The following is a 24,930-nucleotide window of genomic DNA, read 5'->3' as shown; positions in this document are numbered from 1 at the left end:
AGTAACACATAAGAACTTTGCTCTTGTCGCTTATGTAGAACTGGTCCTCTGCAGAAAAGTCTACCGTCTAGTCCCGACTTATGCAAAATTAAGTCCCTGAACATAACGCTTTAGTGTTTAAGCCATCACCCTAATCTCCCAGTGACTGGCCTGGCCCAGTCCTCCCGCCAAACACCGACACACAGCAGCACACATACCTCTCGCAGGTGTCCTGAAGAGACTGGATTATCTTCGTAAGCAGGGAACTGGCAACCTGCCCTGCAACTGCACAAGTGACTCACTTCTTCCTCGCACTGTGTCATTATTTTACAGTTTGCTTCCGAGCTCTCCAGATCAGTCTCCAGAGACTGGCTCTTGCTGCACCCCAAGCACGGATCTGGCTTGGCTCCCAGCAGGATGCCTGCTGCCTCCTCCTGCGAATCAAGGGAGGTCTGAGCACTCTTCTCCATCCCGGACTTCTTTAACCGAGGCAGGAATTTTCCAGACTCAAGCTCTGACTTCCCATAGTAGTGGCCTTCCTTCTCTGCATCTTCTTCCAGAGGCCTGAGGTCGGCCTGTGGATCCTCAAACACGTCAACCCGAGAAGGGACGGGGATGTTCGCTTCGTCTTTCTCAGACTCAAACTCGGACTCACTTCCTCCCGCTGGGGACAGCTCTGATGCAGAGATGGGGCGGAAGTGAGTCCGAGGAGAGATGCGAATGGCCCTGTACTGCGTCCTGTCAACCCCGCAGATCCGAGGGTGAAAGGCCTCACCGTCTGACTCAGAGCAGAGGATGGACTTGGGCTTGAAGCTGGGGCTCAAAGACGCAATGCCCTCGGGTTCCAGCGAACATTCCACGTGCAGAACTTGTGAAAATGGATTGCTGAAGTCAAAGGAAGAGAATGAATACTCGAGTCCGGGATCTTCCACTTGAAAGTTACTGCAAGCTCCTAGTAAGTCTTCATGGAAGATAAAAGAAAATCCCTTGTTTAATCCATTTTCTCCGCTCTTCGGCTGATCGTTGTGCTCAAGTGACACGAAGGGTTTCCACAGCTGTCTGTGGCCGGGAGCGAAGCTGCTTCCGGGGGTCACACAGACGTCTGTGCCTGCAATGGTCACGACGTGGGAAGCCGCACACTGCGACAAGCTTCCTCTCGCGGGGCCGGGTGGGAGCACAGCCCACTCCCCATCGCTGCCGAAGGCCTTGAGTTCTCCATAGACTCCCCCGAGAATGAACGTGCTCTCTTTGTCCTGAGCGACAGCCCAGGGCTTGGAGGGCGTGGTGTAATCCCCCCCACCCGCCTTGGACAGCTCCCTAGGAACAAACACTCTTTTCTCTGGGTTCTCCTTCTGCCCCTCCCAAAGGTGGTATTCTGACCTCTGCACAGCCCTGTGCGGCTGCTCCAGGGCCTCCACCTTGGCCTCAGGACCCAAACAGCAGCAGCAGCTATCCACATCTGCTGAAAACAACTCATCGTCAATCCCTTCTAGTTCTACTGTGGCCAAAGAGCTCCCATCTGCCATCTTTGTCCAAATGTCCTTAATAACCCCTGAGGTGTAGCCATCTCCACGTGGACCACTCTCACTCCCTACTTGTGGAGTTTCAAAGTTTTTGTTGTCTGGTTTTTGTTCTAGTGGAATACCACACACAGATTCTAGTTTAGATTTTTTCTTGAAAACCAATGTAGGAATTTCTCCTAGAGTTCTGTTTCGCTGACCAGCTTCATTTTGCAAAAAATCTAGCAGTTCTTCGTCTACATAATTTGCCGAGACTCCAGGAACGACATAATTAATATCCTCTGCATTAAACTGTGTGGATTCTTCAAACTGAATGTTTAGCGTCTCGTTGTCTGAACGTGTTTCTTCCGAATGGGACCATGGACTACAAGTTCTTGTTGAAAGATTAGAACAGTGTTCGTTTTCTTCAAAGGCACTATTTTTGGCCCATAGGAGCAGTCTGGATTGCGTCTTCCCAAGCACGTTAGCACTGGAACCTGTGTCTTCGTTTCCCAAGTTGAGTGTTTCAAAAGGAAACGGGAGAACAGACTTACTGCATTGCACTTCAAACACCGAGAGACCAGAGCTCACGCCGCCGGCTCCTTCGGCCATCTCCGGAAACAGCTCTTGCTTGCCAGCGAGCAAGTGTGAACTGAACATCGTGCCGTCCAAGATGGGCGACAGTCTAACTGGAGACTCTCCCCCAAAACTCTCTCCGTCGGCATCACCCGAGCTGGAGGAGCAGCATTCCCAAAACTGAGCCAGGTTGCCAAGGTCCTGCAGGAGCAGGCCCTCGGCACCCACGGGGCTGGTCGAGTCTGTCCATATTGCACGTTCCCCTTGCAACTCCATCCCATCTAACACTATGCAACATTCTGCCTCAAAATTTGTATTCTCTTTGCTTTTTTGTCGAATCATATTCAAAATCCGACTTTCTCCTTGCATGGTTTCTGAGGCACCAGGATCCAACATGGATTGGTCAATATCCACTTCATAGAAGTGTGTTAATTCTGAGAGATGAATATCATCCAGGTATTCGCTGTCCTCCGGCAGAGAACAGAATGAGGTCCCAGTGAGGTCATTGTCCTCATTGATAACCGCAGGCATTTCGACAAAATGGCCATCAATGAAAGTGCCTGCTGCGAGGTATGTTTTAGGAATATTATTGTTGCTGATACAAAGCCCATGCACGGCCCCAGACAGCTCCTCCACCGCCTCGGCCGTCAGCTCGCTTGTCTCCGGCCTGTGCCGGTACGTGGTCTCCAGTTTACTTTTCCTGCTCAAAGGAATGAAGTACTCCGCGATGGGCTCCGTGTACCACAGCGGCTCCTCCTTGTACTCCCTGTCGTTCCCGCTGGCCACGCACACGTCGGGCCCTCCGGCGCTCCCAGGCTCTCTCCTCCCAGCCTCCTTCAGGGCCCGCTTGCCCCGTCTGCAGAGCTGTCTGACCGAGCCGCTGCCGCTGCTGCTGCTTCCAGCGTGGCCGCTCCGGTCCCCCTTCTCGCCCTGCTTCAGGGCCAGCCTGCCCGGCCCGCTGCGGCCTTTTCTGTTTCGGATTTCTCGAGCCTTGTGTCTCACTTTCACGTACTTCAGGGATGCTCTCAGCTCTGCCTGGTTCCCGCTGGAGCTGGAGCCGGCCTCGCTGGAGCCGGAGGACCACGAGCGAGGCCGAGCCTTCCCTTGGGGCTTCTGTCGGATCTGCTTCTTGTACAAGGCGGGCTTTTCCTGAGCGGTGCCGTTCCCGACCTTGACCTCTTCCTCGAGGCTTCTGCGCTGGGTCCCTTCGGGCGCAGTGCAGGGCGCTTTGCTGCTTCTCTCCTGGATGGTCTCGCTCTCACTGTGGCAGTCCTTGGGAGACGACGGGCCTGTGCTGGCTGGGGGCGCTGTGGATGACGAAGAGGAGCTAGAATAAGAACAGACTTTGGACTTGTTCCACACAGTCATGACTTCCTGCAGGCAGACTGGCTTCTCAGAAAGTGGCGGAAAGGCTTCATAGTACCTGCAAAACAGGGCACAGAATCAACACCTGGTCACTCACGCGTCCGGGGAGCAGACACAGTCGCCACCAAAGGAGCGGACACAGCATGCTAACCCAGTCGGCTCTCGCAGCATTCCCAAGCTGCCAAGTGCAGGACTGTTTACTGTCACTTCAAATGGTCGAGCCAGTCCTAGGCACCAGGCACCGATTTCTGCTTACATAGTAAGAAATGTCAAATATGTAAAATGACACTTTTTAATTGATCAAGAAGACAAAAGTAACAAAATGATGTAGTCCAGAAAATGTTGCCTGTTCCGTAAGAAGTGTCTGAATCTCACTCTGCTATGACATGAAGGTCATTATGAAATGTCTGTCTACGTCCACTATCAAGTGAGGGTCCCAGAGCACCAGAAACACGTGTACAGCAAAGCAGTCCGTAGCCTGAACTCCGCTGGGTGACCTGAGGCCTGGGGTTGCACCTCTTGGGGCTCTGTGGCCTCCCCTACAAAAGGGGGCACTAATGATTCCACTTGAGAGAGCATGACAGCACCACCTTCAGCAGCTGCCCTCACTGAGGCGAGCCCTCAGAAGCAGCGTGGACCATGACAGTCCAGCGCTCAGCAGAGAAGACAGGGCAAGGCTCCCAACGCCACGGCTGATCTGGGCAGTCAGCTAGTGCTACACTGGACCCGAGTGAGGACGTGAACACCCACACGGCCTGATGAGACCAGTGACCCACACGAGCCCCCTGGGCAACAGCCACGAAGGCCAAGTTCACACAAGACCTCAGCTATGTCAGCGCCGTGCAGCAGGAAGACACCATATGCCTCTCGGGCAATTTTAAATGTTCTAACAGTCACATCAAAAGTTTAGGAGGAAACAGTTGAAATTAATGCCAATAATACAGTTATGTGGCCAATATTAACACTTTAACATATAATCAATATGAGAAAATCATTCCTGCATTATTATACGCTTTTTCACAACTGCCTTTCATCAGAATGTCACACTTGGGGAACATCACAGCTTGAAGAGCTGCTTTCCAAACGCAGCAGCTATAGGCAGCTTGCTCACGCTACTGGTAAACGGACAGCACCAGTCTACACAACCAACGACATGCTATTTCTTCCTTAGAATTTAGCAGTTCAGGAGGTTTCTAAAAAATCTGTACTAAGGACACCCATTTTAACTCTACTTATTTACAAGAGTCGAAAGTGTTTCTAGCAAAGAGGTTTGGGAAGGTCAAGGGTCTGCCTGCGTCCCTTGCCTCAGTGGTGGGAACTCCCTGACCTTGCTCGGGGACAAGGACAGGTGTCCCTCTGTGCTGCCACACAGGAGCCCGTGACCTCCAAGGGTCCATGACTTAGCAATGACACCCTTTCTCACCTCATTCATACAAAGAGAACCATCTCATCCTCACCTGATTCTGTCAATTCCACAATAAGGGTTAGATGTTTTCTAAGTTACCAAATATGAAACAAAATAAATGACAGACAAAAACAATGGAAACCATGTAGCAGTCACCGTCTGGTTTCAGCGCTGCGCACACACACACACACACACACTTGATTACAGAACATGGTTTTACATACATTTCCACTTGATCCTTTGCTGTGGGGGACAATTCCGCCTCTGGAGAGGGAGACCCCTCCAATTTTTTGTGAATCTTCTCTTCTGTTATAAAACAAAAATTGGGAAAATGTGTCTTACATCTAGTTAGTAAATGCCCATGCTTTAAAAAAGTAACTTTAATCAGAGATGACAGAGGTTTTCTTGGCTTAAAAAAAGACTCGATAGCAGTTTTTTTTTTCTTTTAATAAAAACCTATTTCTCTAGTATGCCCGAGAGAATTCTCTGGCTAAGAAGTGAATGTCACTCATCCCACACCGATACAGTGCTCTAGAGGCATTTAATTAAGAGACTGAATCCCCTCTGTACTTACTAATTAGACCAGAAGCAGGGAACATCTGTTCACGTTCCAAAAACACTTTCCTACAAAATTCTCCACCTACAGACTTTGTAACGACTCATTCTGATCAAAGCAGTCCATGAGAACTCTTTGTGGCCATAGCTCACATACTTAGCACGTACGCGGGCAGCAGCTGTATTCCATCCAAAATAGAAAGCCAGGAGTCCATGCCTGCGGCTCAGCCACGGCACCGTCCTAGACTAGAACTAAGCAACCAACCTATGCCCTTCACAGGAGGACTCAGGGCTTGGGGGAGCGAAAATACTGCTCCAACCTGTGTTCTTGAAGACAGCAATGCAAGAGGAGAGAAGCAGGCAGAGCTCCTGCCTACCCGGGCACCTGCAGATCAAGTCGCTTCTGCAGGAGCAGGCAGGTCTGTGAGCTGTGCCAGGCACTGCCACGGAAGCCCCAACAGAGCTGCAGGCAGCAGGATGCTGCCCGAGGCCCCACATCAAGCTATAAGACTTCAGTCAAGTTCTGCCTTGGCTCAAGTGTGAGCCTTCGCTCAGCGGATGGCAGCCTGGCAGATGCTGGCCCCTGGCCTCTGCGGGAGCAGTCTCACCTTGCTTGCTCTGTAGGTCTTTCAGCCTGGAGCACAGCTCCTCCACCAACGTCTCGATCCCAGAGCTCTGTGTGACAACAGACACATCAGGTTACTGCAAGGTACACAAACACCAGGGCTCAGCATAACTCTGCTTTCACACCAACACTTTGCAAGTCCTTCATGCTAGTGAAACCTACTGCCTATATCTAAATGAATACCAGGTGTCAAAAATTGCAGGACTGGGGCCAGGCGCAATGGCCTTAGCGGCTAAAGTCCTTGCCTTGAACGCCCTAGGATCCCATATAACTGGGCGCCAGTTCTAGTCCCTGCAGCTCCACTTCCCATCCAGCTCCCTGCTTGTGGCCTGAGAAAGCAGTTGAGGACGGCCCAAAGCTTTGGGACCCTGCACCCGCATGGGAGACCCAGAAAGAAGTTCCTGGTTCCCGGCTTTAGATCGGCACAGCACCGGCCGTTGCGGTCACATGGGGAGTGAGTCATCAGTCGGAGGATCTTCCTCTCTGTCTCTCCTCCTCTCTGTATATCTGACTTTGTAATAAAATAAATAAATCTTTAAAAAAAATTACAGGACTGTAGATCTAAATTAGTATACTTTTTAAAATATTTTTATTATTTTTTAAAATTTTTATTACAAAGTCAGATATACTGAGAGGAGGAGAGATAGAGAGGAAGTGGAGCTGACGGGATTAGAACCAGCGGCCATATGGGATCAAGGCGAGGACCTTAGCCACTAGGCCACGCTGCCGAGCCCCAAAATTAGTATACATTTTACTAATAATGAAGAACATTAAATGGAACTTACTGATAAAATGTTAAAGTATTAACTTCCTTCCCTTCCAGAATAGCTTCTGTTTCCCGGAGGTACTCATCCTGATTAGGGGCATACCAATGGCCCAAATGCCAATCAGATGTCCAAAGCCAGTCGTCATCAAGACAATATTAAATACCGATGTGAGAATGGTCTCAAACCAGACCAAAAAAAGCTCACTGGTACTCTAAAACCTCTCAATTGAAAGAGAAAAAGGTGATTTTTTTCTTTTTCTAAGTGAATATTCAACATAAAACAGTAAAGCATTCAGCATAGAGAACAACTATGAAAGCTGTCCACTCTTCAGAGTCTGGAACAAGTGAGAGCTGTGCACAGAACAGTCAGTGTAAGGAGCGTGTGCTCTGAGCAGGTGTGAGCTGTGCACAGAACAGTCAGTGTAAGGAGCGTGTGCTCTGAGCAGGTGTGAGCTGTGCACAGAACAGTCAGTGTAAGGAGCATGTGCTCTGAGCAAGTGTGAGCTGTGCACAGAACAGTCAGTGTAAGGAGCGTGTGCTCTGAGCAGGTGTGAGCTGTGCACAGAACAGTCAGTGTAAGGAGCGTGTGCTCTGAGCAAGTGTGAGCTGTGCAGTCACGGGTCAGTGTAAGGAGCGTGTGCTCTGAGCAAGTGTGAGCTGTGCACAGAACAGTCAGTGTAAGGAGCGTGTGCTCTGAGCAGGTGTGAGCTGTGCACAGAACAGTCAGTGTAAGGAGTGTGTGCTCTGAGCAGACGTGAGCTGTGCACAGAACAGTCAGTGTAAGGAGCGTGTGCTCTGAGCAGGCGTGAGCTGTGCACAGTCACGGGTCAGTGTAAGGAGCGTGTGCTCTGAGCAAGTGTGAGCTGTGCACAGTCACGGGTCAGTGTAAGGAGCGTGTGCTCTGAGCAGGTGTGAGCTGTGCACAGTCACGGGTCAGTGTAAGGAGCGTGTGCTCTGAGCAGGTGTGAGCTGTGCACAGTCACGGGTCAGTGTAAGGAGCGTGTGCTCTGAGCAGGCGTGAGCTGTGCACAGTCACGGGTCAGTGTAAGGAGCGTGTGCTCTGAGCAGGTGTGAGCTGTGCACAGTCACGATCAGTGTAAGGAGCGTGTGCTCTGAGCAAGTGTGAGCTGTGCAGTCACGGGTCAGTGTAAGGAGCGTGTGCTCTGAGCAGGCGTGAGCTGTGCACAAACACAGCTCAGTGTAACGACAGGGTTCCCCTTTAGTGTAACATCAAGGTTGGCAATAAGTGTAAAGTGATCTTTTACCACACAGACTTAATTTTTCTACTTCTCATGTGAGGAGAAAAATCTTTACAACTGACAAAATGATAAACATGTCTGTTAGAAACCTTAAATATATTTAACACGGCAAGTCTGATGTACAATGGAATCAAGTTGGCTTTGGTGGCACTGCCCCAAACAGAAACCCCAGGCAGGGCAAGCAGTTCGTTGGCTAACCCTATGTCCTCACCGGGCCTTCGGGGCTAAGAATAGAACTTGAACCCATTCGCTTAACTCGAAATGACTCAGCACACGGCTTACAGCGATCCTAAGCAAGAAACCCCACAGTTCCATGGCTTGAACAGCAAGAAACAATGACAACAAGAACAGTCGACCATCCACACTCAGCCAATACTCTGTCCGCACCACAGCACCACTGTTAACAAAGATACACGGAGACGGGCCCAAGCAGAGCTGCCGCTCCTCTGAAAACACTCCTAATAACCATGGTAGACACGAGCCACGAACATTTCTCCACGCACAAGTCCGCCAGAAAGGGGGAGCTTACCATGGCGTTCAAGGTGTGCCGGGCATGACTATCTCAGTGCGTTCCCCCCAGAGCCCGAAACGAACACCACTGTCAGCTGACCGCCGCACGCTGCCCTGCTCCGCGAGCCACTGTTTTCAGCCCAGGCTCGGTCTCCAGGGCAGAACACTCAACCTCCAGGGACCGCTGATTAACCCTCCTTAAACACTCTGAATCAGAGCTGCCCCTGAACACACTCCCAGAGTGACTACTGCAAACCAGCCACGGGGTTTTCTGTAGACTCTCTCCTGGAAGTCAACTATAGACCACACACACATTTATTTACATGGAACAACAAACGTATGTTTGAGCACTTGCTTTCCTATATGAATAATCAAAACAGCCCCGAGTGCTCACTCTTCACCGTGTGTGAAGCAAGCTCTCCAGTTCCTGCCGGGACCTCCTCATACTCATTAAAGCATGAAGCCCTGGGCTGCGTGACGGCCAGTGCAGGAGCAGAGGGGCCGTAGAAAGCATCGCCACACCCCGATGCTTTCTGGCAGTAATTCAGAGCCACTCAGGAGAAACTTCATCACTTTCCAACTATCAGGGAAGTTACTGGAGAATTTCGGTCATTTTATTTTAGTGCTACACTTTTTTTTAAAGATTTATTTATTTTTATTACAAAGTTAGATATTCAGAGAGGAGGAGACACAGAGAGGAAGATCTTCCATCCTATAATTCACTCCGCAAGTGAGCCGCAACGGCTGGTGCTGCGCTGATCCGAAGCCAGGAGCCAGGAACCTCTTCCGGGTCTCCCACGCGGGTGCAGGGTCCCAAAGCTTTGGGCCGTCCTCCACTGCTTTCCCAGGCCACAAGCAGGGAGCTGGATGGGAAGTGGAGCAGCCAGGATTAGAACCAGCGCCCAAATGGGATCTTGGGGCGTTCAAGGCGAGGACTTTGGCTGCTAGGCTACGCCGCCGGGCCCAGTGCTACACTTTTTCTACAGGAATTCAAGAATACTTTGGGAGTTTATAGTATGCTGAGAAATGAGAAAAAGTTAAATTATACTCATAACTTAGTATAGCAAGCACTGGGCTGTACAATGCTACCCGGGGCCAGCAGTGTGGCACAGCAGGGAATGCCACCACCTGCAGTGCAGGCATGCCAAGGGATGCCAGCAGCTCTACTTCAATCCAGTTCCCTACTACTGAAGCTGGGAAATGCAGTGCAAGACGGCCCAAGTGCTGGGTCCCTGCTGGGCATGTGAGAGACCGAGATGCAGCTGCTGGCTCTGGTGGCACGTGGGGAGGCCAACAGTACATGGAACATCTCTCTGCAGCTCTACCCCTCTCTGCTATGCTTTTAAAACAAATCAATCATGGGCCCGGCGCAATGGCCTAGCGGCTAAAGTCCTCGCCTTGAATGCACCGGGATCCCATATGGGCGCCGGTTCTAATCCTGGCTGAACCACTTCCCATCCAGCTCCCTGCTTGTGGCCTGGGAAAGCAGTCGACGACGGCCCAATGCTTTGGGACCCTGCAACCGTGTGGGAGACCTGGAAGAGGTTCCTGGCTCCTGGCTTCGGATCAGCACAGCACCGGCCGTTGCGGCTCACTTGGGGAGTCAATCATCGGACGGAAGATCTTCCTCTCTGTCTCTCCTCCTCTCTGCATATCTGACTTAGTAATAAAAATAAATAAATCTTTAAAAAAAAATAACTCTAAAAGCAAAACAAAACAAGAACATCCACAATACTCTCTCACCAAACTCAGAAGCTGTTCTCCTGACTCAAAGCATCCTGCACCCACCAGCACCCATCCGACACGTGGCGCAAGGCTCTGCCACCTGGCAGCTCTGGACAACTGGAGCTGCAGGGTCCCCATCTGCATCAGAAGTCCTGGGCAGTCACAGAGAGGGCCACGCTCTGTGCACCAGGCACACCCCTGCTAATCTGGGAGCAAAGGTCGGGTGTTCCCATGGGCCACGCAGGGCACCAAGGGAAACCAAGGCCTGCCACGTGTCGCTGACAACAGGGCCAAGGGGGACATGTTCGGTTTGAGGGCAGCAGGGCTGCTTCTCTGTTCCTGCCCTGCCGCACTCACTGGACAGCACAGGGCTGGCGTGCCACTTACCCTGTGAGGCCACCACTCCAGCACTCCCCTCATGGGGACGGAGGGTGACCTCAGATGACAGACAAGGCCTTACTTCAACAGCGCCACTTCCAGATCTTCATGGCATTGATTTTCCAAAATCTCATTTTTTCCATTCATTTTTTTCAAAAACCCTTTACGTTTTATTTGAAAGACAACAACAGAAGGAATCCTCTGGTCTACTGGTTCATTCCTCAAATGCCCACAGACTCTAGAACCCTATCTTGTTCTCCCACGTTGGTAACAGGGACTCAAACACGGAGATACCAACGGCTGCCTGGCAGGGAGGGCCCCCGCGATAAGCTGGGAGCGGAAGTGGAGTCGGATTGGCTGCCTGGCAGTGTAGGCCTCTGCACGGGAAGCTGGGAATGGAAGTGGAGTTGGGTCCACAGCATGGCAGTGGGAATCTCCATGGGAAGCTGGGAAAAGTGGAGTTGGGTCCACAGCATGGCAGTGGAGGCCTCCGCAGGCAGTGGTCTGCAGCCCCAGCACTGAGGTGGGATGTGGGTGTCCCACCTTAAGCCCTTTGTTTTTGTCACAATTTGAGTCTGAGGTAGAGGAGTGACAATGGTAATTAACTCCCTTGCTGGATCTCCATTCAGCTCTGGGCCTGGCTCCCGCCACGTGCTCAGCTAGCTGGCTGTGGGCTGGGGTGGAGACGGCGACAACGGGTGCAGACTGAGCCTGGGTCCAGCACTGCAGCTGGGGGCCAGGGTCTTCTGAAAACAACTTGCATGTTCCCTGAAAAGCTCCTGTCATTTCCCACCCTCTCCAGCCTATCCACACTGCCCATCCTCGGAATGGAAGACAGTCTGCTGTACTCTGCCTCCCCGTCGCTCCGCCCCGTCACCCCATCTCACAGGTCAGCCTTCCTCCGCAGAACGGCCCCCAGGCCCGTGACATGCTGCGCACACACCTGTCCTTTCCATGTGGACTCCCACGTGACCCCTTGTCAATCAGTTACCCTTTAGCCAAACCTCCAGCCTCACAGCTGGGACATGCTGCCAATCACACGGTGACTCCTTCATAGCTGGGCCTCTCACTGCCTCCACCGAGTCCTCATTTGGTTTTGTCCTAATTTGAGAGATTTCCTTCACTGAATCTCCCAAACTTCTGTGGAGTCTTTCATGCCTATTATTTTGCTTGTTCCTTGAATATTTTAATTTTTTTGTAGCAATCTCTTTCTCACAACAATCCCACATACTCTCCTGCCTGTGGGATACGAACCCACCAGTTTGTCTAGCTTCCTGTCCCTGCCTCAGGCATCCTGACAAGCAGGGGCTCCCGTCGCTCACTCCTGGCCATGGCATGCCAGGACGCGAGAATGAAGGGGACACACGGCCTCCTGCCATGCTGACCTGTGGGCCACGTAGGCCACAGTGAGGTCACTTGGCCAGTACAGAACTTCCAGTTGAGCCCTGGCTAACCCACAGTATCCAAAGCAAATAAAATGTCTGCTCTAAGACACTGAGCCTCAGGCTCCTCTGTCGTGAAGCTGTCAACAGACCAAGGCTCCCAAATGCCCCTGTGTCCAGCTCCACCCTCTCCACACTTCTCTTAGATGAGCTGGAAGACCGCTGGGAGAAGACCCAGTAACAGTGTGCAACTCTTTAAAAATTTACAACTATGGATGGGCATTTGGCGTAGGAGTTGAGACACTGCGTGGGACAGCCAAAGCCCAAGATGTCTGGGCTTGAGGTCTGGGGTCTGGCTACACTTCCAATTCCAGCTTCCTGCTAATACTGGCCCTGGAAGGTAGCAGGTGATGGCTCAACAACAGGGGTTCCTGCCAACCATATAAGAGCTCTGGGTTTCTGGCTTTGGAAATATTTGTGGAGTAGCCCAGTAGATAGGAGATATCAAATTTTAAAAGAGTAAATTTGCAAGTTAAGCCAACAACAAAAGAGTGCTGAGAAAGGAGACTCAACAAAGGATTCACAAATTCATACCCTCAGTGCCCAGGGAAGTGATCCAAACTTTTAAAAACTTGAAAAACAAAATGTGTCTCCCGCCACAGCACCTGCATGAAGGCTGTGATTGGCACCATTGCCAGGAGGAGCCACAGACCTGCCTGGGACCACTGCTACGACTCAGTGGGTTAGGCTGCCACTTGGAAGGACACATCCCACACTAGGGTGCCCTGTCCATGTCCACGTTACTACCACTTCTGATTCAGTTTCCTGACAACGTACCTGGGAGGCAGCAAACAGTGGCCCAAGTGTCTGGATCCCTGCCACCCACGTGGGACACCGGGATGGAGTGCCTGGCCCTATCCTAGCTGTTCGGTGTTGGGAAAGTAAACCAGCAGATGCAAAATGTGTTCCTTCCTGCCATTCAGTCCTTCAGAGAGGCGAAGAAACCTTAAAAAACCAGCAACACACGTGCACACACACGTCAACCCAGCTGCCTCCAGGTTTTCCCACATTCTCTCCCCAGGGCGGGAGGATGAATGAAGCATCCCACAGACAAACACAATCAAACACTTGGGAAGTTTCCTGGAGGAAAGCAGCCAAGGTACACAATCATGGAGAAAAGTTACAATGTATGCCAGGCTGGCCTATGTTGTGGCCCAGGAAGTTAAGCTGGCACCTGCAACACTGGCATCCCTTACCAGAGTGGCAGTTTTAGTCTCAGCTGCCCCACTTTCAATCCAACTCCTTGCTGTGTGCTGGGTAGTCAGTATGCTTGGGCCTCACCATTCCTGTGGCAGACCAAGACGGAGTTCCAAGTCCCAGCTATTGTGGTCACCTAAACGGAAGGCACCCCAGGCCCGGCACTCCACCTTTCATTTAAATAAAGAGCACAGGCCTTCAGCCTGTTACACTCTCCGGCAGCAGCCAAGGCTTCAGAAAAGGTAGGCCGGCTCTGTGCTAGTCCTTAGCAGTGACGGGACGCAGCGAGGACCAGGCCTGCACTGGCCGGGGGAGGCCAACAGGCACTGCTTTGCTCAGCCTCCACCTCAGCTTCCACAGGAAACGGCTGCCACGCCACCGGTCCTAGCCCCCAGCACCATCTTGCTGACCTAACCCACACGTCGTCACACGGGCAGGACACTGTTCTTACGTCAGCCAGGGGGCTGCCAGATGCCCTGGTCCTCACTGCAGCGACCCTGCCTGAGGGAGAAGGCTTCAGCCGCTCTGAATGCCCTGGGTTGCACATGCAGATAAGAATTTCACACCTTACTATCCAATTCCCAAGAACGTCAAGGTCCTTGGACTGGAACTTGGAACACCACCAGGACAGAGGTAAACACCTTGCAGCCTCACAGCAGAAAAACACTTCAAAGGAAAAAAATACAGCAATGTGATCATCAACAAAAATTCCTTCCAGTCATGTGAAAGACAGCGTATCTCCTGGGCCGCAAAGGCCAGGGCTGGGTCGGGCGAAAGCCTTCGCATTCTGAATTCTCTTTCAAGTTCTACAAGGCTTCCCAGCCTGTGCGGCATCCAGAAAGCACTTTGGGGTAACCATCCAGCCATGCCTTCCCTGCGACCACTGCCACAGAGTGAAGCTCCAGTCAATTCAAACTGAGTGGACACCTGGTCCAAGCCCTGCCAGTTAGGTTCCCTCCCACAGAAAGGCCCCGGACACTGCAGTCGTTACCAGTGAGGGGAGGGCTGGAGTGACCCTTCACTCTGCATGTACCAGAGCAGAGAAAGCCAGCAAGAGTAGCAAACGAGAGATCCTGGGTCACTGGACAAAGTGACTGTCTGCAACCACATGGAGGTCCCTCCTGGGACTAGTCTACTTTCAGCACTTGGTTTTAGTGAGAGATTCCTGTAGAGTGTGTGTGTGTGTGTGTGTGCGTGTGTGCGTGTGTGTGTTAGTTAAAGCATTATTTGAAAGGTAGAGTTATAGGCCCAGCGCAGTAGCCTAGTGGCAAAAGTCCTTGCCTTGCATCCACTGGGATCCCATATGGATGCCAGTATGTGTCCGTGGCTCCGCTACCCATCCAGCTCCCTGCTTGTGGCCTGGGAAAGCAGTCGAGGACAGCCCAAAGCCTTGGGTTCCTGCGTGAGCATGGGAAACCCAGAAGAGGCTCCTGGCTTTGGATTGGCTCAGCTCTGGCAACTGCAGACCACTTGGGGAGTGAATCATTGGATGGAATATCTTCCTCTCTGTCTCTCCTCTGTGTATATCTGACTTTGCAATAAAAATAAATAAATAAATCTTTGAAAGAGACAGAGGGAGCAGGAGACAGAGATCTTCCATCACTGGCTCACTCCCCAGATGGCTATAATAGCTGGGCTTGGGTCCAGCAAAGCCAGGAGCCTGAACTCCATCTCAGTCTCCAATGTGGGTAACAGGCCCAAAAACTTGCACCATCTTCCATAGTTTTCCAGGGCATGTTAGCAGGGAGGTGATGGGAAGCGGCCACCTGGGACTCCAACAGGCACTCACATGGGATGCTAGCTTGGCAGGTAGCAGCTTTACCTAAACACAACACCAGCCACATTTATGTATGTGTTTATTTCTTAAAGCAGGTGAACCGTTATTGGTTGTAAGGATATGGTGCCCAGAAGCATATTGCTAACTTTCAAATTTCTATCCTAGATTATGAAGCAGAAGCTTCCTGAGATTCAGATGTTTAAAAAGAATAATAAAAGGGAGTGGGGAAGGAAGGAACAAAACAACTGAGAGAGGAGAAAGGCTTGGCTGAGGGTACACTCTTGACACCAGAAACTCAGCACCTCCTGGGCTGGGCGCTCACTGCTCCTGGCCCTGGGAACTCAGTCCCTCCTGGGCTGGGCGCTCACTGCTCCTGGCCCTGGGAACTCAGCACCTCCTGGGCTGGGCGCTCACTGCTCCTGGCCCTGGGAACTCAGTCCCTCCTGGGCTGGGTGCTCACTGCTCCTGGCCCTGGGAACTCAGCACCTCCTGGGCTGGGTGCTCACTGCTCCTGGTCCTGGCCCTGGGAACTCAGTCCCTCCTGGGCTGGGTGCTCACTGCTCCAGGCCCTGGGAACTCAGTCCCTCCTGGGCTGGGAACTCACTGCTCCTGGCCCTGGGAACTCAGCACCTCCTGGGCTGGGCGCTCACTGCTCCAGGGCCTGAGATGGCTCAATCCCTCCTGGGCTGGGCTGGGCGCTCACTGCTCCTGGCCCTGGGAACTCAGTCCCTCCTGGGCTGGGTGCTCACTGCTCCAGGCCCTGGGAACTCAGTCCCTCCTGGGCTGGGCGCTCACTGCTCCTGGCCCTGGGAACTCAGTCCCTCCTGGGCTGGGCGCTCACTGCTCCTGGCCCTGGGAACTCAGCACCTCCTGGGCTGGGCGCTCACTGCTCCTGGCCCTGGGAACTCAGTCCCTCCTGGGCTGGGCGCTCACTGCTCCTGGCCCTGGGAACTCAGTCCCTCCTGGGCTGGGCGCTCACTGCTCCTGGCCCTGGGAACTCAGTCCCTCCTGGGCTGGGCGCTCACTGCTCCTGGCCCTGGGAACTCAGTCCCTCCTGGGCTGGGCGCTCACTGCTCCTGGCCCTGGGAACTCAGTCCCTCCTGGGCTGGGCGCTCACTGCTCCTGGCCCTGGGAACTCAGTCCCTCCTGGGCTGGGCGCTCACTGCTCCTGGCCCTGGGAACTCAGTCCCTCCTGGGCTGGGCGCTCACTGCTCCTGGCCCTGGGAACTCAGTCCCTCCTGGGCTGGGCGCTCACTGCTCCTGGCCCTGGGAACTCAGCCCCTCCTGGGCTGGGCGCTCACTGCTCCTGGCCCTGGGAACTCAGCACCTCCTGGGCTGGGCGCTCACTGCTCCTGGCCCTGGGAACTCAGTCCCTCCTGGGCTGGGTGCTCACTGCTCCTGGCCCTGGGAACTCAGCACCTCCTGGGCTGGGTGCTCACTGCTCCTGGCCCTGGGAACTCAGTCCCTCCTGGGCTGGGTGCTCACTGCTCCAGGCCCTGGGAACTCAGTCCCTCCTGGGCTGGGAGCTCACTGCTCCTGGCCCTGGCGCTCACTGCTCCTGGCCCTGGGAACTCAGCACCTCCTGGGCTGGGCGCTCACTGCTCCAGGGCCTGAGATAGCTCACAACAAGCCCTCTCCAACACCTTCTCTGCAGGACTGGGAGCCATTTCACCTGTGCTCCACATTTATCCTGTAAGGATTTAGCCAGTGAACTCTGGGTTGGGCAAAAACGTCCGAGAGGGAAATACCAGCAGGTGTTAAGAAGCACACAGGCTAGGAGGCACAGACATCTGGGCAGGTTACCAAGCACAGGCAGCCTGTGGTCCCACAATGAGACACGTGGCTCTGGGACAGGTTCCTGTCCCCACACTGCACAGTCATACCTAAGAACTGACAGTAACCTGAGAACCCACAGTACTACCTTTTTGTTTCCCAAGATTTATTTTTATTGGAAAGGCGGATTTACAGAGAGAAGGAGATACAGAAAATCCCTGTTTGTTGGTTCCCTCCCCAAGTATCTGGCTCAAGTTGAACCACTCCGAAGCCAGGGGCAGGAGCCTCTTCCAGGCAGGAACCTCTTCCAGGTCTCCCACACGCTACAGCATCTCAAAGCTTTGGGCCGTCCTCGACTGCTTCCCCAGGCCACAAGTAGGGAGCTGGAGAGGAAGTGGAGCAGCCTGGATAGGAACCGGCGCCCATACGGGATCCTGGTGCATGCAAGGCGAGGACTTTAGCCACTAGGCTACTGCACCAGTCCCCAGAGTACTACCTTAAATAGATGAGCCTGATTTATAGTTACTTTGTTATTTCAGGATGCTAAAATATATCAAAAATACTTAATATTAAGTGTTAAAAGACAAATAATCTTCCAACATTTTCTAATCAAGATACTAAACAAAATTATTAGCTATGAACGCTTACTTGTGCTCCTGAAGTGTCAGAACTGCCCCACCCCTACCACGGAGCAAACAGCGGCTCCCCAAACATCCTCGACACCTTATCAACAGCAAGAGCCACCCAGATACCCAGTCATGAGAAACGTGCTCCACCACCACTAGAACAGTGCTTACCAAGACAATCCAGCCACGCAGAGTAGACCAGACAGCCACAGGAATACAGAATGCTCAGTTACATCCTGAGCTATGACACTTGCACACATTCTCTTTAGAATACCACAGGTAAGTGCGTTTCACAGCTGAAGACACAGAGCCCCGCCAAGGGACGGATGCTGCTGCACCCGCCACAGCGGCACGCGGGTGGGGGCTCCCCGGAAGCACGAAGCGCCAGCTTACTTCATCCGAGGCCGAGCGGAGACACTGCACAGCAGCCTGCTTCTTCCTCTCCTCCAGAGTCAGATCCGGGCACTTCTTCTTACTCTTCCCCCACTTCTTACAAGCTCCTTTTTCCCAGCCCCGGAAGATGTCATTCTCCTACAGTAAGAGCACACCAGGTTAAACGTCAGGACAAAGTAACTGCTTCCGCCCTAAACAGCTCCCCTACGAAGCTCCCCGTCGCGCGCTGCTAAGAGGCCGCACCAACTGTCAGGGGTGCTGTGTAACCATCACTTACGACCTTAACAAATATGACCAGCTAAAGAAACTGCTGCCTGGGAAACAACTCAGACATGTGTGAGCAAATGAAATTAAATCTAAGTATAAATTCTAAGTTATACACACAATTATACATCATTTCTTCTGTACTTCCTGCTCTTCAACGATACTCTTCAGTGAGTACCCAGGTTACTATCAGAATTTGGTATTTTGCAACCAAATCCATATTTCTTGCTGTAGCCTGAAAAAACAACAAATACATATAAGATATTTTGAAATGATTTTAACTTTATTTTCCTCAACTACATAGGCACAGAATAAAGATTTGAAAGACATTCAAAACCAGAAAGGAAGGGAAAAAATAAATCACCCAGGCTCTTACTGCTCAAGTAAAAACTACTTTTCCTTCTTTCTTCTTTTTTTCCCTAAAGAGGGGCTGGCACAATGGCTCAACAGGCTCATCCTCTACTGTCAAGCACCAGCATCCCATATGGCATCAGTTCGTGTCCTGGCTGCTCCATTTCCCATCCAGCTCTCTGTGCACAGGGATGTGAAAGCAGTAGAGGACGGCCCAAAGCCTTGGGACCCTGCACCCACCCATGTGGGAGACCAGGAAGAAGCTCCTGGCTCCTGCCTTGGGTCTGCTCAGCTCTGGCCACTGTGGCCATTTGGGGAATGAACCAGTGAACAGAAGACCTCTCTCACTTTTTCTCTCTCTCTCCTTTTCCCTGTAAGTCTGTCTTTTTATTTTAGAAGGAGAGACATAGGCGCTAAGACCCCGTGTCTGCTGGTTCACTTACCAAATGGCCCCAACAGCCAGAACTGAGCTAACCCAAAGCAGGGAGCCAGCAGCTTCCCCCGGGTCTCCCACGTGCTGTAAGGTCCTCCTGCTGCTTCCTCAGGCCGTAAGCAAGGGGCTGGATCCCAGGTGGAACAGCTGGGACACAAACTGGCACTCTATGGGATGACGGAGTCTCCGATGGAGGATTAGCCGCTGCGGCACTGCACCAGCCCCGGGAAAAGCAACCCAGCGTGCCTCTCTCAGCCTTTTGTGTATGCCTTTTTTTAAAACTATATATATATTTGTATTTTTTAAATCGCTATTATTTTCCATAATACAGTTTTACAGGTATGGGGATTTCCCCCGTTCCCCATCCATTCACCCACGACCACAATTTTCCCTCATAGTATTAACATATCATGGCATAGTAGGTTTAGGAAATAGTAGAAAATCTAGTGTCATACTGTCAAGGTCTGGAGACCACTGTGCTCAGTGAAATAAGCCAATCCCAAAGGAACAAGTATCACGTGTTCTCTCTGAATCAAGGTGACATGCATGTAAAATACAAAACAAATAGACACACATGCATCCACACATGCTCTCATAGATGAACTGTACAAGGAGACTAGCCGACGGCAAAGCAGATACGGTGCAGCAGGCAGCTCTACTTCCTGATCCCGGACGCCTGCGTGCTTTTCACACACACGTGGGGCTGACGCGGTAGCGTAGCAGGCTGAGCCCACTGCTAGACTGCAGCACTACCCTGTGTTACTACAAATCCTTTGTCTATGTAAGTTCTTTTTATTTTTCATGGCAACTACATAGTGGATCAGGATGAAATGGATAAATGGGTGAAATTATTATTCCCAAATTTGCTATTTCTTGTTTCTGGGGGACATGGAGAAATAAAGGGGGAAGCCACGTCCAGCCTCCCAAATGTCGGAGCACCCAGGCACGGTGAACGGCCACCCGATACCAGCCCAGGGCCCCCCGTGGTGCACGTGCTGCGGGTTCTGCCCAAGCGGTCTGGATGGATCTGCAGTGCTGTTGATTTTGCTGATCCAAGGGTGATGCATTCCTCCCAGTGCCCATTGGTTGACGTGGTCAGCCTCAAGTCTCCACTCACCCAGGTTTTTGCTGTCATCGCCTGCAGGGGTAGTTGTCTAATTTGCCCTGTTCTCCTTCCTCTGTGATGGTACCAAATGTGCTGCCATATTCTCCATGGGCATCGGGGGCTGTGTTCACTGCTCCACCTTTTTCATTCAGGAGGGCATATTCTTGCAGGTGAATCCAAGGACCTGGGCCAGGCTCCCCATTGCTGGTTGTCCCAAGGGCCCGAGCCTGGCGACCCAAATTCTGCTGGATTCTCCACCTCAGGGCTCACGAATTTGGCACCCACCTCACAGATGGACACAGGGGCCCAGGCCAGGTGACCTGGGCCAGGTGACCCAAGCCCTGCTGGATCTAATCCTGGTGGCCCCGCTTCCCATCCAACTCCTTGCTTGTGGCCTGGGAAAGCAGTCAAGGACAGCCCAAAGCCTTGGGACCCTGAACCAACGTGGGAGACCAGGAAGAGGCTCCTGGCTCCTGGCTTTGGATTGGCTCAGTTCCGGCAGCTGCAGGCCACTTGGGGAGTGAATCATCGGACAGAAGATCTTCCTCTCTATCTCTCTTCCTCTCTGTATATCCGACTTTGCAATAAAAATAAATAAACCTTTTTTAAAAAAGCATATACTTTTATCTCTGAAAATGTCTTCACATGATCAGATATTGCCCAATGTTAACATTAATCTGTAAGAATGGGTTTAATTGAACATACTAAATGCTTAAAAAGCATTTATAAAATTCCGCTACATTCTTTCCTTGATATTTGCATTTCAGCATGTGAATATGTTGTAGTTTAATTACTTTAAAGTGAAAATTGAGTGAATGTGCCTCAAGTGAACTGTAGACACGTGCTGATGGGAGTCAGCAGTGCTCTCTGTCCAGCCCTGCGAACGCCGCGCTCCAGAACGGCAGTTCCACCTGGGACAGCACATCCACTGCAAATTCATGGGGAAATAAGGAGCCCGTTACAAATCTAATTTTATTTACTTGAACACTGAAGTCAGAGAGACACAGTCAGGTCCTCCATCTGCTGGTTCACTTTCCAAATAGCTGCAGTGGCCGGGCCTGGGCCACATGGGTGGCAAGGACCAAGCACCTGGGCCACCTGCCGCTGCTTTCCCAGGCGCATGAGCAGAGAGCTAGATGGAAAGTTGGTGAGCCAGGACCCAAACTGCTCACATGGAGTGTTAGCATTACCTACTCGTTACAAGCCCAGTCCCAGGATTTTACTTCTTTAAAAGGGGATTATCTGTTTTAATTTGGAAGGCAGAGTTGATATAAACGGGGGCCACAGAAACACACACACACGTGGAGCAGCCGCCAGGTCTTAAAGTGACACCAACACGAGATGCGGGCATCACACTGTACCACAACACTGGCCCTGTGGTTTCACTTTAAAACCTATTGTATTTATTTCATTTGAAAGGCAGAGAGAAACAAACAAAAACCTAAGCGCTCCCCTGCCCGCTGGCTCACTCTGCAGCACCAGGGGCTGGACCACACTGAGCTCTCTCCCACGGGCAGCAGGCCCCGCCCGCCACAGCCATCGCCTGTGGAGGCCTGACTCAGCAGTGGAGCCAGGACTTGACCCAAGGCCACCAACAAGAGACGTGGAGGGCCGCGCTGCAACCTGTTACAGCAAACACCCGGCCCTCGTTCTTGTCTTCTGACAAAACAAGAGACCACATGCAATGTTACGTGAGTCAAACCATGCTAGTTAGAATGATTTACGGCACCGTAAACTTTGCACACAGTGCTATCTGGCGCTGTAGTTGAATTCATTAAGAAACTTCACATGTGTAGCAGAGGCGGCGAGCAGCAGCACACTACATTCAGGGTTTGCACTCTGTTCTTCACTTGCACTTGAGAGCTCCCTCGTGCTGTTTGCTGCCTTGCCTCATGTATTGTGTGAACCTCTCGTTATTTAATCTACATTTAACAACACTGAATAACCAGCTTTAAAAATAATATAATTTGGGCCTGGTGTGGTGGCCTAGCAGCTAAAGTCCTCGCCTTGAATGCCCTGGGATCCCATTTGGGCGCCGGTTCTAATCCTGGCTGCTCCACTTCCCATCCAGCTCCCTGTTTGTGGCCTGGGAAAGTAGTCGAGGCCGGCCCAATGCATTGGGACCCTGCACCCACGTGGGAGACCTGGAGGAAGTTCCTGGCTCCTGGCTTCGAATTGGTGCAACACCGGCCGTTGCGGCTCACTTGGGGAGTGAATCATCAGACGGAAGATCTTCCTCTCTGTCTCTCCTCCTCTCTGCATATCTGACTTTGTAATAAAAATAAATAAATCTTTAAAAAAAAACAGGGTCGAAATGTGAAGTTTTTTTTAAGGTTAGTTATGTCTTTGGAAGTCAGAGTTAAAAAGAAAGGACAGAGAGATCATCTGCCTGCTGGCTTACTCCACACATGGCCCTGATGCTAGAGCTGAGCAAGCTGTAAGTTGGGAGCCAGGAGCGTCTATCAGGTCTGCCTTGTATGTGCAGGAGCCCAAGGACTCCACTGCTTTCCCAGACACTTTAGCAGGGAGCTGGCTGGGAAGCGGAGCATCAGGACACAAACAGGTGCCCATGTGGGATGCCCAGGCCCCGGGGGGGGGTTTAACCTGATATGCCCTCAGCACCCGCCCCAGAAATATTTATACACAGAATCTTTGTTCTTTTTATGCTTTAAAAAAAAAAAGATTTAATTATATAGGAAAGGCAACTTTACAGACAGAAGGAAAAAGAGAAAGATCTTCCACCCTTCTCCACAAGTGGCCACGGCCAGAGCTAAACTGAAGCCAGGAGCTTCTCCAGGGTCTCCCACACTGGTGCAGGGTCCCAAGGCTTTGGGCCATCCTGGCCTGCTTTCCCAGGCCACAGGCCAGGAGCTGGATGGGAAGTGGAGCAGCTGGGACACAAATCAGCACCCATATGGGATCCTGGAGCTTGCAAGGTGATGATTTAGCCACTGAGCCATCTTGCTGGGCCCCAGAATCTATTTATGGAAAGATTCTACATATAAAAACACTAAGATGGCAGACTAAAAATAAAAAGCATGTAAATTTATATACCTATCATTAGCACTAACTCCTACTTCCATTCTCATATTGCTAAGGTATAAAATTTTGCATTTTATTTTAACATGAAATAATTTTAAATCTGACAGGAAATAGTTTTAAGCTTCATCCTACAGCTAAGGTTATTACTCAGGGTGATCCCCAGGTGTGTAGGAAAATGCTTGGCTTCATTAATTTCAAACATACCAGTTCAGACACTGTTAAAAAAATATGCTTTAGCTGCAAGGAACCCAAACAATTCAGAATTTAACTAAAAGAAATTTCAGCATATAGGTTAGCACTTTCATACTCAAATTAACCAATAAACAAATGTGGAAGTTTAAAAAATACTAACCTCTTAGTTTTTTTGTATGTAGAATCTTTCCACATTATACTTTTGGTGAACAAATCCAGGCCATTTTGCCTATATGTAACATCAAATGATTCTTACTTCAAAAAACAAAAAAAAAGATTTATTTATTGGAAAGGCAGATATACAGAGAAAGACACACACACAGATTTTCTACCCACTGGTTCACTCTCCAAATGGCCGCAATGGCCACAACCAAGCTGACCCAAAGCGGGGAACCTCCTCCAGGTCTCCCACGCGGGTGCAGGGTCCCAAGGCTTTGAGCTGTTCTCAACTGCCTTCCCAGGCCACAGCAGGGAGCTGGATGGGAAATGGAGCAGCCAGGACACGAATCAGTACCCACAGGGAGCACTGCTCGGCAAAGAATTAGCCTGCTGAGCCACTGCAGCAGCCCTGACTTTTTACTTTAACTTTCTAAAATTACCATTTTTTTAAAGCTAGTCATCATGTGACAAAGAAATAGAAGTAACTGCCACTGGACTCTGTTAGTCCTTAGTGTAAGACCCAACTGTGTCACGGTCATGTCCACAAAGGTTACAGGGGCCAGGTCTGTAAGCAGGGTAAGCAGGTCTGTAAGCACCCAGACATGTAAGCAGGGTGCTGGACTGAAGTGGAACATGTGGGACTTGAACCAGTGCTTGTATGGGAAACCAGCATCCCAGGCAACGGCCTAACATTGTTCTGCCACAATGCCAGGCTCAGGCTGCTGACTCTGGAAGGGGAAGGTGCTACAGCAGAACATACAGGGGTAAGTGCAGCACGCCACAGTACCAGCTGATTCAGGGTGGAACCACGGATGCAAGCAGCAGAAGAGCCACTCTCTCTGCACTCGCTGGCTACAAGACCATCAACAACAAAATGGACCGCTGGACGTACCATCTGACGCAGCATCTAAGAAGGAAACCTCCCCACCAAGGGAATGACTGCCGTCACCATTAGCAGTCTAGATACAAAGCAGCATCCAGGAGACCCCAAGTCAGAGGCATTTTGGAAGAAAACTGGCCTGGACTCTCCAAAAGTATCAATGTCACAGGACACGAGGGAACAACACAGAACTGTTCTAGATTAGATTACACACATGTGACAGGCCAAGCCGACAACACAGGCTGAGAGGACAGCGAGCAGTGCATTGAGAACACTGCTGAGTACTGTGTGTTAGACCCCACACGGACGTTGCAGTCGTCCTGCGGCTATCTGGGAGCAAGTCCTTACTTCCGTACACACTGATTTATTCATTAGTGGGCGTGAGGAGAAGCCAAGACAGAAACAGAGCGAATATGACAGCGCTCCCACGGGTGACCAAATGACAAGTACACAAAGTTCTGCTAATCTGACACGTGGAAGCACTGCATGAGAAAACAGTAGCGTTCTTCAGACGAATGCCCGCGGTTTCCGCCCAGAGGGTGTCACCGCCGTGCAGAACACAGAGCTCTCCACTGGGAATACGCTCCTGTTGGGAGGGGACACTGCTGTCACTGGAAATCATCAAATTGGACAAAGTTGGCCTGGGTTTTGGAT

The 24,930-nt window shown here is 51.4% G+C and overlaps 1 protein-coding gene across 1 annotated transcript in view; it reads right to left on the bottom strand.

Annotated features, from left to right (window-relative positions):
• The window catches only part of KIAA0232 (KIAA0232 ortholog), a 73,338-nt gene that overhangs the window by 10,979 nt on the left and 37,429 nt on the right, over positions 1-24,930 (bottom strand). Inside the window, exons 3-6 of the mRNA XM_058670307.1 lie at positions 17,851-17,988; positions 5,988-6,054; positions 5,049-5,130; positions 198-3,477 (exon numbers count right to left, since the gene is read on the bottom strand). Of these exons, the coding sequence (XP_058526290.1) occupies positions 198-3,477; positions 5,049-5,130; positions 5,988-6,054; positions 17,851-17,988 (3,567 nt within the window). The remainder of the gene's footprint in view (positions 1-197; positions 3,478-5,048; positions 5,131-5,987; positions 6,055-17,850; positions 17,989-24,930) is intronic.

Source organism: Ochotona princeps, chromosome 11 (genome assembly GCF_030435755.1).
Source record: "Ochotona princeps isolate mOchPri1 chromosome 11, mOchPri1.hap1, whole genome shotgun sequence".
NCBI classification, from domain to species: domain Eukaryota; kingdom Metazoa; phylum Chordata; class Mammalia; order Lagomorpha; family Ochotonidae; genus Ochotona; species Ochotona princeps.
This window is presented reverse-complemented; position numbering and strand designations above follow the sequence as displayed.